The 16,464-nt window shown below is 42.7% G+C and overlaps 1 protein-coding gene across 16 annotated transcripts in view; it reads right to left on the minus strand.

The window, feature by feature from the left end:
- The window catches only part of Kcnma1 (potassium calcium-activated channel subfamily M alpha 1), a 738,489-nt gene that overhangs the window by 279,928 nt on the left and 442,097 nt on the right, over nucleotides 1-16,464 (minus strand). For all 16 annotated transcript variants that reach the window (XM_026789548.1, XM_026789554.1, XM_005367704.3 and 13 more), the window contains exon 5: nucleotides 16,094-16,205. In XM_026789548.1, the coding sequence (XP_026645349.1) occupies nucleotides 16,094-16,205 (112 nt within the window). The remainder of the gene's footprint in view (nucleotides 1-16,093; nucleotides 16,206-16,464) is intronic.

A 16,464-nucleotide genomic window follows, 5' to 3' on the forward strand; every position in this document is an offset into this window, starting at 1 on the left:
AAGCCAAGTACAGCAACTAACACATTACGATTATGCTTGTTTTGAAGTTTGTTGAATGACTGAATACCTGAAGATGATGCTGATGTCAATGCTACAGTTACACAGTTTTTAAACCAGGGTTTACATTAGCATGAGTGAAGCTAAATACCCCAGAAACAAGGCTCAAGCCCTTCCTTCTGGGGGCACTTGCTGTCATCCTAGCTCGGCTTATATTGTGCTTGTTTGGTTTCTGGGTCGTATCTCATTGAAAAGGGTTCTTCAAGATTTCTTTCTGTCTCTCAGCACTTATCACAGATAGGACTGAACAGTCCATATTAAGTAATAATTCTAACTTTAGGCTCTGAGATGACAAAGACCTCACATTTTTGCTGTGTCAATGCCTTGGGGAATGAGCAATCTAGCTTCTTCCAGGTTCTCTCACTTATCTTTAGTGCTCGTAGGAGCACTGACTGAGACAAACACAGAAAGATCTTATTCTGATATCTGCCACATAATACACAGTCGTATAATAACAGTGGCCAAAATAAGCTTTTATTTGACCACTATTATAGTTCCAGTGATCTCAGAGGAAAGTCAATGCTGCATTTATCAAAACTGATTTGTAGCTATTATGAGCAAAACACTGTGCCAGGCTTTAGAGGAACACAAAAGAATATATAATGCATCTAATATCAATAGGCTTTCTGTAAAGTGCAAGACAGTGAATGGGATTTTATGCTTTGTGACCCTAGGTCTCCATATTACCATAGACAATATGTAAATGAATGAGTGTGGCTGTGTTCCAGTAAAATCATATTTCCAACAATAAACAGTAAAGGCCTGGGAAGGTTGCTCACCGTGGAAAGCATGTGTCATACAAGCATGTGGACCCGAGTTCAGTCCCCAGAATCTCTATTAAGGAAAAGTCAGGCATGGTGCGTCACACTTGCAAATCCTAACACAGAAGAGGCTAGGAAATGGGAATCTCTGGGAATTTCAAGCCAGTCATCCTAGCCCTATCTCACCTCCATCCCACTCCTACCACACGCACACAGCAGTGGGCCATTTGGGCCAGCTCTGGATCTAGTGTGTAAAGGATATGATTACAGCACTTGTCGAAGTGCAGTCTCACCAGAAATGGCCTACGTCAGAAGAGAGGCTGGGATGATGACGGTTTTGGAAGAGGCAAGATCAAGACTGGTTGAGTTCAAGCACACGGAGAGTAAGGGTGAACGCCTGCCAGATGATGACCTATGGAAGTCACAGAGACGGAGGATGTGGGCAAGAGGAGTTTGTGGGAGCTGAGTGGCTGGTACCGGCCACCTGGAATCCAAGCAAGAGATCTACAGAAAGGCAAATCATAAACATGAAGGGGGCAGGGCAGGGTGTACAGCAAAGACAAAGGTTCTACTAAGCCAGGTCACCTGCATGGCTGCAATCCCAGCTACTCTAGGAGCAGAAGCAGGAGGATATAAACTCAAAGACTGTCTAGACTGCTTAATGAGATCACAGTCAGGCTGGGAAACTTAGGGAGATTCTGTCTCAAAATGAAAAGCAAAAGAGGGAAGGGTGGCTCTATCTTAATGATGGGGCAAGCGTAAGCAAGACTCTAGGTTCAGTGTCCAGCACCTAAAGAGAAGAAAGAGGGGTCTGGGGAAAAAGGGAGGGGGAGGAGGGAGAAAGGGAGAAAGGGAGAATGGAGAGGGAGAGGGGGAGGGGGAAGAGAAGGGACAGGAAAGGAAGAATAGCTGTTTGCTGTACCTCCAAGGGAATCGTATTTTTTTGTTTCTTGTGTTCCAGGAAATAACAAGTTAATTTTACCTTTTGTGAGACAGGCTGATATACCACTATTTGATCTGGGGGGGGAGGGGGGCTGAACTCAAAGATTGTGATACGGAAGCATGGAGTCACTTATCTCATCATTTAATGTAGCAAATACATCTTAGGAAAAGGGAGATACTTATCCATCATTCAGCTCTAGGTCCAGGCCCAGGCATCCCCAGGGAAGAGGAACAGGAAAGAAGAAAGCTAGTTCAAATGAGTTATCCTGGGAGTAGAGAGGGGTCAGGTCCTAGAAGAACTCGCTTCTAGACCTGCAGCCTAAAGGGCTCTATCCTTGACAAAGAAGACATGTCAGTAACAGAAAAGTGGAAGAGAATTAAATCTGGAACCTTCCTCTCCAGTCTTCTCCCCCCAATCTCCAACATGCCATGGGTTGACCTGGGCCAATCTCAGGAGGGTGGGCAGAGCATCAACCAAACTTGCACTGGAGATCTTAGGAAGAAATACCAGCCAGGGACCCCTCTCACTGGATCCTAGGACTTGGATGACAGACGGGATCAAAGGACTTTCTAAAAAAATTCCTCTGCTCAAGTTGCAACATGGTATATACTATGCTAGATATATATCAAGACATAAATGCTTCAGCTTTTAAGCCCCAAAGCATCATGAAATGAGGCATTTCAGTAAAGCCTGACACTGGGGAGCATGAAACAGCAATGTTCCTGCAAGTATGACAATCGTGACGATTGGTGCAGCAGCCATTGCTAGACTTCAGGTTCAGTTTCATCGTAGGCTGGACCCACAAACCCCAAAGCACAGCTCCCAAACCATCATCTCTGTCCCCAGGATCCTGTAGGAAAACCCCCAGCTTCTACCCTTACACACGGCACCTCAGATGCACCAAATTCTAAATTCAGGAATGTGACCCAAAACGTGTGGTTGAACCAGACGTCTGGGTGGTTCTGCTAGGCACTGAGGTTTGAGAAAGAGTGCTCTAGAATATTCATCCATGTGCTACAAAAACTCTCCTCCTTGTTCCTAGAGGGTCTGATTGGAGACTTTGAAGGAGACTTCCATAGTGTATGGGGTGTGTGTGTGTGTGTGTGTGTGTGTGTGTGTGTTTCTAAGGTTTTTTTTCTAAGGTTGAGTATGTGTCTCCCATGAAGTGAGAACTTTGTTAATGTGGATGCTTGCTGGACTTCATTAGGAAACTTGAAGCCATTCTGATAGCTTAAATTAGGATATACTCAGGCTGAGGTACAGTCTGGCCTCTGAGGCAGGAGGTACCTATGTTCTCCAGGGTAATTCTAAAATCCTTCCAAGGTCACTTTTTATCCTACCTAAGAACAGAAACACCTGGAAAAATTACAAAAGCGTCCTTCAAGCTCTCTCTTAGGAATGCCAGATTTGAAGGTTTTGGGGTAGGGCTTCGCTTCCAAGCCTCCAGGTCCGTAGTCTGCAGGTGATGTCTCCACTGCTAATACTCTAGGAGAAAAGTATTTGCCTTTAGAGCCCTGCAATCCACACTGCACGCAGACAGTCAATTCAAATTTCTATAATCTATTGTGAGCACATTTGTATACATCATTGGCATCTATCTCACAATACAAGGCACACACTTTCCCATGGTTAGGTCATGTGCACACAGGGACCAGTTGAGTAGGAGCAAGTGTGCCTCCGAGCTGCTATCTAGCGTTCAGTTCTCCATTCCGGATTCACTATCCAGGCCAAACCCTCAGGCTTTCATCTCATGGCAAAGGATTGAGGCTTTTATTATTGTTGTTTTTTGAGATGAAGCACAGGTAAATATGTTCAGTCCCAGAGATTTAGGTTGCCCAAGGAGATTGTTCTAATAGCATCCCCAGTGAAGCAGGCCATGTGAAGAGAGGCTGGCATCCGTGAAAACCTCCAGCTGAATTCATTCCTTGAAGACATTTATTTCAGGGAGTTATTTCCAATTTGGCATATAACAGCCATGCAAGTCAATGAGGATTTAGAATCCCTGCTCCCTATGGAGGGCATCTTATTTAAAGCACATCCCCGACAAAGCAATATCAAGGAGACACAACTGGAAATCTCTTCAAGAGGTGTAATTTCTCCAGAAGCAGATTTAGCAAGTACAGCAGCTACCTGAACAGCAATCACATTCCTGAAATTCACCTAAACTTTCATGAGTCTGCTTCACTGGGACTGTCTTCACTCAAAGTCCAACCATTGGGGCAGAGTTTAGCAATGGGCTTATTCATCTCGCCATTCTTTAATGGCTTAGTTTCAATGCTATTCCTGAGGTTCAGGGTATCACTGAATTCTTTTTAAAAAATGAAACAAAGGGTGTGGAACCATGCCTTAGTCTCTTTAGGTATCCACATCAACGTACCTTTGACTGGATAATTTATATCACCATATCAACACAGATCCATCAGTCACAATTCTGGAGGCTGAGACAGGCAAGGGTCAAGACACCAACACATACAGTGCCTGGTCAAAGCTTGTCTTAATAAGGGTGATAATAACACTCTAGGTGCTCCATTCTCATGACCTAAGTGCCTGACACCTAATTGCACACTCCTTCCAACACTGCTGAACTAGGACTATGTGTTTACATGGGAATCTGGTGAACACTTGCATTCAGGACACAATAGTGAGCATCTCTAAAATGGTGTCACTGCAAATCATTCCAACAGTAACGACACTATTTTTATTAATTTGGACATGTACTTAAAATGAGTCTTCTTACTCTACAAGGCCAACGGTGAAGAGAAGCAGTAGTGAAAAGCCAGCTTAGTCCTTGAAATAGGATTAGCTCAGAATTTTAAAACTAGACTGAGTTATTTTTCTGTTTCTCTTCCTTACTTTTTCTCTCAACTGGGACCATGTGGGACATCCTGTCCAAAGGCTCCTCTGTTTTTGTCAGATCACTGGAGCAAGGAGGAGGCTGCATCTCAGAGTCAGTTTGGTTGGATGGAATTTCCTAACTAGAACAGTGGATGTGTTTATCATTTGAGAGGTAGCATGATGCCGTGGAATAATCCTTTTGTACCCTGTGAATATGTATTACTCTAATTGGTTTAATAAACAGCCAGCTGGCCAATAGCTAGGCAGGAAGAGGTTAGGCAGGAGATTCAGACTGAGCAAATGCCGGGAGGAAGAAGGGCAACATTGCAAGCTAAACAGAGGAAGCAGGAAATGAATATTGCTGTGCTAAAGAAGGTACCACCATGTGGTAGATCAGAGATAAGAAATGCGGGCTAATTTAAGTTGAAAAAGCTCCTTAGTAACAAGTCTAAGCTATCAGCTGAGCATTTATAGTGAATAATAAGTCTCTGTGGGGTTATTTGGGAGCTGGAGGTCCCGACAAAAAAATTCTGCCTACAGCATGGTCTCACACAGAGAAACCTGGATTTTAGAGGTGGGGTACCTGAGTTCAAAGGCTGGCTTGACCATTTAACTGTGTGACTATCAGCAAGTAACTTAACATCTACAAGTCTTGTTGTTTTTTTTTTAATGGACCTAAAATGACATGTACTTCAGACTTGTTAGGCTGAGTGCTAGAGTCAATTATGCATCTGCACAATTATATATACAGATACACATCTGTACAATATGAAGACACCCAGTTTTATTTTAGTTAAGAAGCACACTTCTTCCTCTTTCTCCCCTCCTCCCTAAAGACAGGCACACTTAATACCAAGAGAGGAACCCTGATTGTTTGTTTCCCGTTTATTAGTATGTTGTATGTTTATTAGTATGTTGTCTGTTTATTTGTTGCTTCATGTTTTGGTTTGGTGGTTTTTTCTTTAGTTTTTGTTTGTTTCATTTTATTTTGTTTTGACAGAATCTCACTATGCAGTCCTGGCTGTTCTGGAACTCACTGTGTCCACCAGACAGGCTAGCCTTGAACTCTCAGAGATTTGGCTGCCTCTGCCTCCTGAGTGGTGGGATTAAAGGAGTGTGTCACAACATTAGGCTGACCTAGAACTCCCATTTGGCCTCCTACTGGTGACATTATAAACAAGAGCCCCTATGACCAACTTTCATATTTTACTTTTAAATAAATCTGCAAGCTAAAGAGAGAGGGTTTACTTAGAAAATGTGGGCTTAGAAACTGAAGCTGGGAACTGGGCCACTTTGGTAGCAGTGCAGGTGATGTCGGGGGTTCTGTGGGCTTCCCTCGATGGAAGTAGAGGAGGGGGCTTGTGGTCACGGATGAAAGACAACATTGGGCATTCAAGGTAAGCCCACCACTGTTAACTACAAATGGTTCTCATGAACTGAATCCACTGTACTCCCCACTTCACTCAGTACAGAAATTTCAGAGGTATCCTGTAGGGGGAGCCAGAGACCTTTCCCCTTTTGCCTTTCTGCACCTAAAGAGCCCTTTTACCACAGAGCAGGAAGCCTGAGAAGCCAAGGCTGAGTCAGGCCCAATGCATTATTTTACACTTATTTTTTTTTTTGAGGGGGTGGGGTGGACAGAGGGGGGTGATGTCAAGCCTTAAATGTACTTGGTTTAGTTTGGGCATGGGAGATGTTGATTCAACAGTAATTTCATCTAATCATCTATCCAGGAAAGTTTGGGTTTTGTTTGTTTGGTTTTTGATATTTTGTCTTTTCAAGACAGGGTTTCTCTATGTAGCCCTGGCTATCCTGGAACTTGCTTTGTAGACTAGGCTGGCCTCAAACTCAGAGATCTGCCTGCTTCTCCCTCCTGAGTACGGGGATTAAAGCTGAGCGCCAGGACTGCCCAGTTAGGAAAGTTTTTGTTTGTTTGTTTGTTTGTTTGTTTGTTTATTATTATTATTTTTAAATTTTGAGAGTGTGCGTGGTCTGTGCATCTGTGTGTCTGCCTGCATGCACATGCGCTCTCCCTCCATATGCAGAGATCAGAGGACAACTTCTGGGAACTCATTTCTCTTTTTTCCCATGAGTCCTGGGATTGAACTAACAGTGTCAGGTTCATGGCAAACCCCTTTGCTGACTGAGCCCTCTTGTTGACCCCAGAAGAACTATCTAATTCTTTTTTTAAAATGACCTGTAATCAGTGATTCCATAAAAAAAAAAATCACTTCAAACTTTCATTAAGCTTCTCTGTATGTAAAAGTCTCCTGCTACACAACTGTAACACACGTGCAGAGTGCCTAGGTCAGTCTTTTTTAATTGATTTTTATTGAGCTCTACATTTTTCTCTGCTCCCCTCCCTGCCTCTCCCCTCCCCTTCAACCCTCCCTCAAGGTTTCCATGCTCCCAATTTACTCAGGAGATCTTGTCTTTTTCTACTTCCCATGTAGATTAGATCCACGTATGTCTCTCTTAGGGTCCTCATTGTTGTCAAGGTTCTCTGGGACTGTGATTTGTAGGCTGGTTTTCTTTGCTTTATGTTTAAAAACTACTTATGAGTGAGTACATATTGTATTTGTCTTTCTGGGGCCGGGTTACCTCACTCCATATGATGTTTTCTAACTCCATCCATTTTCCTGAAGTCTCCACAGACCTCGAAAGAACAGTACTCAACTTCATATTGAAAAAGAAAGAAAAACAGGATATCCAAAACAATCCTGTACAATAAAAGAACTTCTGGAGGCATCACGATCCCTAGGTCAGTCTTATGCAGGCTCCCTGGTTGTCTCTTCAGTCTCTGAGAGCCCCTCTGAGCCCAGGTTAGTTGATTGTATAAGTACCTCCCATGTACCAAGTCCAGGCAAGGGGGCTTAGTATAAGGAGTAGGGTCCTACAGATCCTGTTCCCTCTTTTAGAGTCTACATGGAGGACCCCAGCTTAGGCTTCTGAATGAGTAGCCTGAACTGATTGTCTTCTGTGACCAGACTGTTGGTGCCTGACCCAGCTTTCATCAGAGAGGTGCCATCCAGGAACTTATGGGGGCAGGTGCAGAAACACAAAGCCAAACATTAAATGAGGTTGGGGAATCCTGCAGAAGAGAAGGAGAGAGGATTATAGGAGCCAGGGGGTTCAAGGACATCAACAAAACATGGCATATCAAGTAAGTAAGCAAGTCGGTCAGCATCTTCTTGATTAATGACTGATGTGGGTAGTACTTAAATTGTAAAAGAAAGCAGGTTGAACAGATAAGAGGAGCAAGCCAGTAAACAGCATACCTCCATGCGTGCTCCTGCTTCAGTTTCTATCCTGACTTTCGGTGATGAAGTTACCTGGACTCAACCTACTCTTTCTGAATCTGGTGGGGGATGGATGGTGTCATGAACTGAGGGCTCATCAAAAATCTCCCAACCAAAAAAAAAGTCCAGGACTAGATGGTTTCAGTTCAGAATTCTACAAGATTTTCAAAGAAGAACTAATAGCAATACTCCTCAAATTGTTTCACACAAGAGAAACAGAAGGAACATTGCCAAACTCTTTTTATGAGGCTACAATTACCCTGATATACAAACCACATGAAGACATTACTAAAAAATAGAATTACAGACCAATCTCACTCATGAACCTTGATGCAAAGATACTCAATAAAATACTGGCAAATCGAATCCAAAAACACATCAGAACCACCATTCACCATGATCAAGTCGGCTTCATCCCAGAGATGCAGGGATGGTTCAACATATAAAAATCTGTTAACATAATCCACCATATAAACAAACTGAAAAATAAAAGCCACATGATCATCTCATTAGATGCTGAAAAAAGTTTCAACAAAATACAACATCCCTTTATGATAAAGCTCTTTGAGAGAGCAGGGATTCAAGGAACATACCTAAACATAATAAAAACAATATACAGCAGGCCAACAGCCAACATCAAACTAAATGGAGAGAAACTCACAGGGATGCCACTGAAATCAGGTACAAGATAAGGTTGTCCACTCTTTCCATATCTATTCAGTATAGTTCTTGAGGTCCTAAGCTAGTGCAATAAGACAACAAAAGGAGATGGAAGGGATACAAATCAGAAAAGAAGTCAAACTTTCACTATTAGCTGATGATATGATAGTTTACATAAGTGACCCCAAAAATTCTACCAAGAAACTTCTACAACTCATAAACACTTTCAGTAATATAGCAGGATACAAAATTAACTAAAATAAATCAGTAGCCCTCCTTTACACAGATGATAAATGGTCTGAGAAAGAAATCAGAGAAACATCACCCTTCACAATAGCCAACAGCCACAAATAACATAAAACATCTCAGAGTAATTCTAACCAAACTAGTAGAAGACTTGTATAACAAGAACTTTAAATCTTTGAAAAAAGAAATTGAAAAAGACACCAGAAAGTAGAAAGATCTCCCATGCTCCTGGGTAGGTAGAATTAACATAGTAAAAATGGCAATCTTACCAAAAGCAATCTACAGATTCAATGCAATGCCCATCAAAATCCCAGCAAAATTCTTCACAGACATTGAAAGAATGGTCCTCAATTTCATATGTAAAAGCAAAAAGTACCCAGGATAGCCAGAACAATCCTGTGCAATAAAAGAATTTCTGGAGGCATCACAATTCATCAATTCAAATTCTACTACAGAGCTACAGTACTGAAAACAGCCTGGAATTGGCATAAAACAGACAGGAGGACCAATGGAACCTGATCGAAGACCAGGATATTAACCCAAATGCTTTTGAACACCTGATTTTTGACAAAGAAGCAAAAAAATATCAACCAGAAAAAAGAAAGCATATCTAACAACTGGTGCTGGCATAACTGGATAGCAACATGTAGAAGAATTAAAATAGATCCATATCTATCACCATGCACAAAATTCAAATCAAAATGGATCAAAGACCTCACCATAAAGCCAGCCATACTAAACCTCACAGAAGAGAAAGTGGGAAGTACACTTGAATGCATTGGCACAGAAGACCACTTCCTAAATATAACTCCAGTAGCACAAACATTGAGAGAAGCAATTAATAAATGGGACCTCCTGAAACTGAAAAGATTCTGTAAGGAAAGGACATGGTCAACAAGACAAAACAACAGCCTATAGAATGGGAAAAGATCTTCACTAACCCCACATCAGACAGAGATCTGATCTCCAAAATATACAAAAGAGCTCAAGAAATGAGTTATCAAAAGAACAAATAACCCAATTAAAAAAATGGAGTACAGACCTAAACAGAGAACTCTCAACAGAGGAATCTAAAATGGCTGAAAGACACTTAAAGAAATGCTCAACATCTTTAGTCATCAAAGAAATGCAAATCAAAACAACTCTGAGATTCCATCTTACACCTGTAAGAATGGTGAACATAAAAAACACTGATAACAACTTATGCTGGAGAGGTTGTGGGGAAAAGGGAACACTTCTGCATTGCTGGTGGGAATGCAAGCTGTTCCAGCCCCTTGGGATGTCAGTATGGTGATTTCTCAGAAAATTAGACCTTCCTCAAGACCCAGCAATACCACTTTTGGGTATATATCCAAAGGATGCTCAATCGTGCCACAAGGACATACACTCAACTATGTTCACAGCAGATTTGTTTGTCATAGCCAGAACCTGGAAACAACCTAAATGCCCCTCAATCAAAGAATGGATAAGGAAAATGTGGTACATTTACGCAATAGAGTAGTACTACAGAGAAAAATAACAACATCTCGAAATTTGCAGGCAAATGGATGGATCTAGAAAACATCATATTGAGTAAAGTAACCCAGACACAGAAAGACAATTATCACATGCACTCACTCATAAGTGTTTTTTAAACATAAAGCAAAGAAAACCAGCCTACAAATCACAATCCCAGAACCTAGACAACAATGAGGACCCTAAAAGAGCCATACATGGATCTAATCTACATGGGAAGTAGAAAAAGACATGATCTCCTGAGTAAATTGGAAGCATGGGGACCATAGGAGAGGGTTGAAGGGGAGGAAAGAGGCAGGGAGGGGAGCAGAGAAAATTCAGAGCTCAATAAAGTCAATTAAAAAAAAAACAGAGAAAGAAAAACCATGGTTCTTCTCCTGAGTGTTATAATAGAGCCTCAGAGAAAGAGCCAGGCCTGAAGACATCAGTGTGTGTGTGTGTGTGTGTGTGTGTGTGTGTTACACATCTAAGTTGGTATGTGTGCACACGTGTGTTCAGTCATGTGTGGAGGACAGAGGACAACCTCCATTATCATCTTCAGTTGCCATACTATTTTTTTAAACATGGTCTTTCAATGGCTTGAGGCTGGCTGCCCACTGAGCCCTAGGAATCTATTTATCTCTGCCTCCCCAGTGCTGGGATTACAAGAACACCTGCCATTCAAAGCCTTAAATGTGGGTGCTAAGGATTAAATTTAGGTTCCCATGCTTGTGAAGAAAGCATTTTTTTTTTACTAATGGATCCATCTTCCCATCCCTTGAAGATATCTTTATCTTACCTTAGCCAGAGCCAAGCTGAACTAAAGAACTATGAGATAATGAACGGAGGGTGTCTTAAGATTCAGCATTGCGGTGATGGGTGTCTGTATCAGGGGGAAACAACTACAGCTAGCTCCTAAGGAGGTAAAGCTGACCTGGGCTCAAGAAAGATGCCTTCCTATCAATGATACTACCTTCCACAAGCACATGCTACCCTGCAGTGGAGTTCTCTTTCCTCGGAGAGTCACCCTCCTCTTCGCTGCCCACCTCTGCCCTGCATCCCCAGCCTTGGCTGAGGCCCAGTGTTCCACAGAGCCTTCTGCACCCCTGGCCCACACACAGGCTTGCCCACACTCTGCTCTGAACTCCCACAGGCTTTCTGCTGGACCTGGCAATTCTGGGCTTAATTACACAGTAGGTAGTGTTACCTTCTCTCATTTCATGTCTGTTTATCTTGTTTCCAAAATAAGATTGAAACTTATCCTCAGACAGGAACTATGTTTTTTTTTTCCTATTGGTGCTGTCTCTAAATACTTACACACATACATACACATACATAAATACAAACACACACACACACACACACACACACTATGCACAATTTTGTTTTTAATCATCTTGTCATACAAAGAAAGAACACTTAGGCATATATTTATAGGTAGATATCTCCAATTGCACCAGGTGGTGGTGGCATACGCCTTTAATTGTAGCACTTTGGAGGCAGAGGCAGGCGGGTCTCTGTGAGTTCAAGGCCAGCCTGGTCTACAAGAACTAGTTCCAGGACAGGCTCCAAAGCTAGAGAGAAACCCTGTCTCAAAAAAAAAAAAAAAAAAAAAAATAAAGATCTTCCCAATTGCTTTCTTTATCCTGTGACTGGCCACTAACTCATCTTTCATTTCTTACTAGAGCATTCTGTTTTCTGGTGAAATTTGTTGATGGGGTTAAAGTCTAAGATTGGGCCTGCAGTGAATAAGACAGGGTTAGTTTTCCATTGATGGTTCCAGTCAACAATGGCTCTAATCATGTTCCCCATTATGCCAGTCAGAGAACTGGGGTGAAACCTGTTTGAAATCATAACACAACAAAATGGGATGCTGTGCCTGAGATACTCCTAACCTAGAGCTAAGCACACAACAGATGCTCGATAAAAATGGGTTAGGTGGGGCTGGAGAGATGGCTCAGAGGCTAAGAGCACTGACTGCTCTTCCAAAGGTCCCGAGTCCAATTCACAGCAACCACATGGTGGTTCACAACCATCTGTAATGAGATCTGATGCCCTCGTCTGGCCTGCAGGTATACATGCAGGCAGAACACTGTACACATAGTAAATAATAAAGAAAACTTTCTAAAAAATGGGTTAGGCAGATGTATAACTGACTCAGTGAGAAAGCATCTGTCTAGCACAAGAAAGACCTTCGGTTTCATTCAGCTCCAGCATCAAGATAATAGAAGGTGCATTAGTACATCAGTGAGTTTCTCCGATGGCATCCTCTAACTACAGGAGACGACCCTTCATACAAACATCTACGCACACAAAGAGAACACAGCTAACCTTCCCTGGGGTAGTTCCTAAAGGAACAGACAGATGAGTTCTCCAGAACATGTTGTTCATGTCTCAAAATAAGATCCACCTCTCATTTCAGGGCACACGTATTTTTAGTGGTCAGGGGAAGGATTTTTGTAAGGAAAACAATAAAAGGGCCCATATTGTGGGAACAGGAATTAAAATAAGCTGAGCCTCACCATCTGCAGGCATAGATGCCTTCCCACCCTACTGCCTTTTGTGGGGTTCCACTCTGCTCTGTCTGTTCCTTTTGTGCAGCGAGTGAGGCCTGGGTGGCTACTGCCCTGAGAACAAAGCTTGCACAACGCTCTTGGTATGTAACGTACACTGCACATTGCCCCATCAAAGCCCTGCTGTAATTCCAGCAAAGGGACTGCCATTGTTATCATCCTTTTCTTTTTATAGAAGACAATACTGAGAAAGCAGGGTGGGGCCAGATACGGCGATCTTGCATAAAGTAGCTGAGGAAAAGCCAATTGAGCTGGAACAGAACAGAAGGCTGGATTCTGATCTATTTGGAAGTCCCTTGGTCCTCTACAAGTTCCACCAGCTGCTGAGGCGCCTTGAAACTTGGGAGATACCACGCCAGTTCTATGTGCCTCTCTGGTTCTCATGGCATTTCTAGAAACTGGAGGTGGGCAAGGAGGAGTGCGAAAGAGGAGAGATGGCAATGCATCCGCTTAGATCAGCTCTCCCCCTCCCTTCCTGCCTCAAGTGAGGTGTCCCAGGATGAGCAGGGTAGTGATGGAGGGATGCCAGCCAAGCAGCAGAGGAGGCACAGCCTTTCCCAACTCACTCCTCAAAACGCCCAGTGTTCCAATGTTAAAGAAGCCCCCAAGATCAGAAAAAGAGTGTGGACATCAAGTGGTCACACTGGAGTAAATTGCCCACCCCATGCTTCCAGGCTATGTGAACCAGGACAAGTCAGCATCTCTGAGCTTCAGGTGCCCGATCTGCAAACATGGAGTAGTTAACAATGCCGACCTCCTAGGTTTGCTCTGAAGATGGAGTGCGGATGGAGCTGAGGGACAGTAGGAGCCACACGGAAGCCTCTGAATACCCTCTGCCATTATGTTGATTGTACTGTTGCGTGTGCAACATGACATATGCAACCATATCTGCTTTATTATACAATACATAAGCCTATACCAAGGATAAGAATTGCAACATGGTATAGGTTGGGCACTAAAAAAGATACAGGCTGTTGTGTTACCTCTGTTTTTTAATCACCATAGTGGCAGCAATATCACCTGTCCCCACATTCCAAAAGGTGTGTAGCATTGGGGTAGACTTATATATTGTACTTTATCTCAAATCCCAGCCAGTGAAGGCAGTATTCCTCCCCTTTGCAGGATGAGTATAAAGCTGCCCAAAATGTTTACACCTAATGGTCCTTTTCCTGCTTTAAAGTCCTGTTGCCTGAGAATGCTCACTTGTTACCACGGTGACTCATGAGTTCAATGGTTGTTTCCCAGAGAAGTATTCTATGTATTAAGTCAGACAGAGGAACCTCCTGGAGCTGACTTGAGTCTGAAGGACTCCTCTACAACAGGCAGTAAGGTTTGGGATTTCACCCAAGGGCAGTTACTAAGAAGCAAAAGTATTTCATTAAAGATGTTTTCTTCTATAAGGGTGGACAGGTTCTTTTTATTGTTGTGATCATTACTATTATTATTATGATGATTTCATAGTCCAGCAGGCCAGTGTTGTGTTTTCAGTTCCAACATTGGAACTCCCCACCAGATGGCATCATTTACAGGTTTCCTAAGTCCCTAGTTTCCTGCCCTTCCCAGAACTGTAAGGCAGGACTCTCTATGTCCTTCCTGAGCTAAGTGAAAAAACAGAGACCCCAGATTACAAAGCCAGTCAGCCCCAGCTCAGGGCCACACTCAGGACACACCTCAGATCTGCATGTGCCTTTTGTGATCTTGGCATACTGACAAGAAAACCTTTCTCAGCAAGCACATCTCAGAGCCAGGAAGAGAACTTTTCCACTAGGCAATAAGTGAATATGATTGGAATGAGAAGCCAGGGTGCTGGGGCTCTAATTAAGGATATCCACACACTCAGGCACCTTTACACACGTACATCGAAGAGTGTGTGGGCGACCACGGTGGCGACCCAGAGCCTTGCACAATGCAAGCACATCTCCATACAATATTTTTAGAACATTATCTAACAATGTCTACAAAATAAATTATTCATGCTCTTTTATTTGGCATTTCCTCTTCTGGTAATATGGAAATATTGATAGAAATAGAATTTCACAAATATATGCTTGACACTGTTTATGAAAGCACTGTTCAGAGTAGCAAAGAAAGCATCCAGGTGATCCATTAGGTCCTATAGCTCCACTATAAAACAAGCAGAAAATGGAATTTTACCCAAATGGCTATGACATTTCCCTTATCCCAGAGCTGAAGGGATGTCGATCACGTGTTACTATAAGAGCTAAATTGCAGTGGAATATAGCTATTTGAAAGAATTACTTATGGGAATATCATCATCCCTCTAATGTGTGACTATAAGTGTGTGTACATCCATTTGTTTATGTGTGGTGAAGGATGCACTTACAGAAAGGTGTGTAGATTATTAACACCAGGTATCCGGGGTGGGGGGTGGGTTCAGGAAGGACAAAAGGAGAAAGGATGCCTCTGTTTTCTTTGTCGGTATTTCAAAGTTTTCAGTGGTTCCAATATACATATGTTATTTGTGAAATATATGAAGTCTTACCCCCATGACCATTAAAAATCAAAACAACAAAACACAAAAGACAAAACCAACCAACCAAAGAAACAATAAAAACGTCTGAAAGCAAAGACAGAGAAAATTCTAAAATAAGTTTCTCAAATTCCGTTTTGGCCTGTTCCTCAGTCAACATCATAGGAGCAGAAATATTGTTAATTAAAAAATACACAGCATCAAAGAGAAACAAGGACCTGTCAATCTAAGCATTCTTGGAGCTAGTTAGTTTTTGTGACCATTTTCCTGTCCTAGTCTTGATTCTGGAGTAACCTGCTGAACTTAGCACCTAGGAATGTCCCCACACCCAGAGAGGGAGTTGCGTAGCCTGTGTTACCAAAGTGACTTGAGATGTTTCATCTTGTTCTGCCTCACCCCGGAGTTTGTAACCAAAATAGACCCCACCAGGAGACAGAACCAACTCTGGCATGTACGCAGGTCTTCTGGGGCATCAGAACCTGGTACTCTGAAGACGGGCCTTGTTCCCATGGGTTTCTTTAACCAATTCTGACTTTCACTTGCAGTGACAACAGACAGAACTACGAACCACAAAAGTCCCGGCTCTTACGGTGATGACCATGGGACTTCAACAGTGATAAAACCATCTGAAGCATTAGCTCAGCTGATCCTTCTGGGCTGTCACCATCCAGTTCTAAAATCCTTAACCCATCCTACCTTAAGAGTCAGCGAGAAGGCAAAATAGTCTGACTTACCAAGCCAACTTCTGTTTAAGTACACAGACACAAACACGGGAGGCACTGTGAAGAAATCTACTACAGAATTCACTTCCAGCCAGAACCACAGCTTATCGTTGGCTGCAATAAACTGGGGGGAAAGAGAAATAAGACAGAAAGACAAAATGAGAGGCATGGTGCCAGCATTTACTATATGTCCTTTTGTCAAGGACCAACGTTGGGTTTCTGCGGGGGCTGGAGGATGACACTCCATTCCTCTCATATTATCCTGTATACCAATCGCTAGCTTGTTTGGGTGAATGCATAACCTTTTTAAGAAAGTGACTATATGCCACATAGGCCTTGGAGAATGATCAGACAGTATACTTTCCTGTGGATCCTGGCAGATG

Source organism: Microtus ochrogaster, unplaced genomic scaffold (assembly GCF_000317375.1).
Source record: "Microtus ochrogaster isolate Prairie Vole_2 unplaced genomic scaffold, MicOch1.0 UNK21, whole genome shotgun sequence".
NCBI classification, from domain to species: domain Eukaryota; kingdom Metazoa; phylum Chordata; class Mammalia; order Rodentia; family Cricetidae; genus Microtus; species Microtus ochrogaster.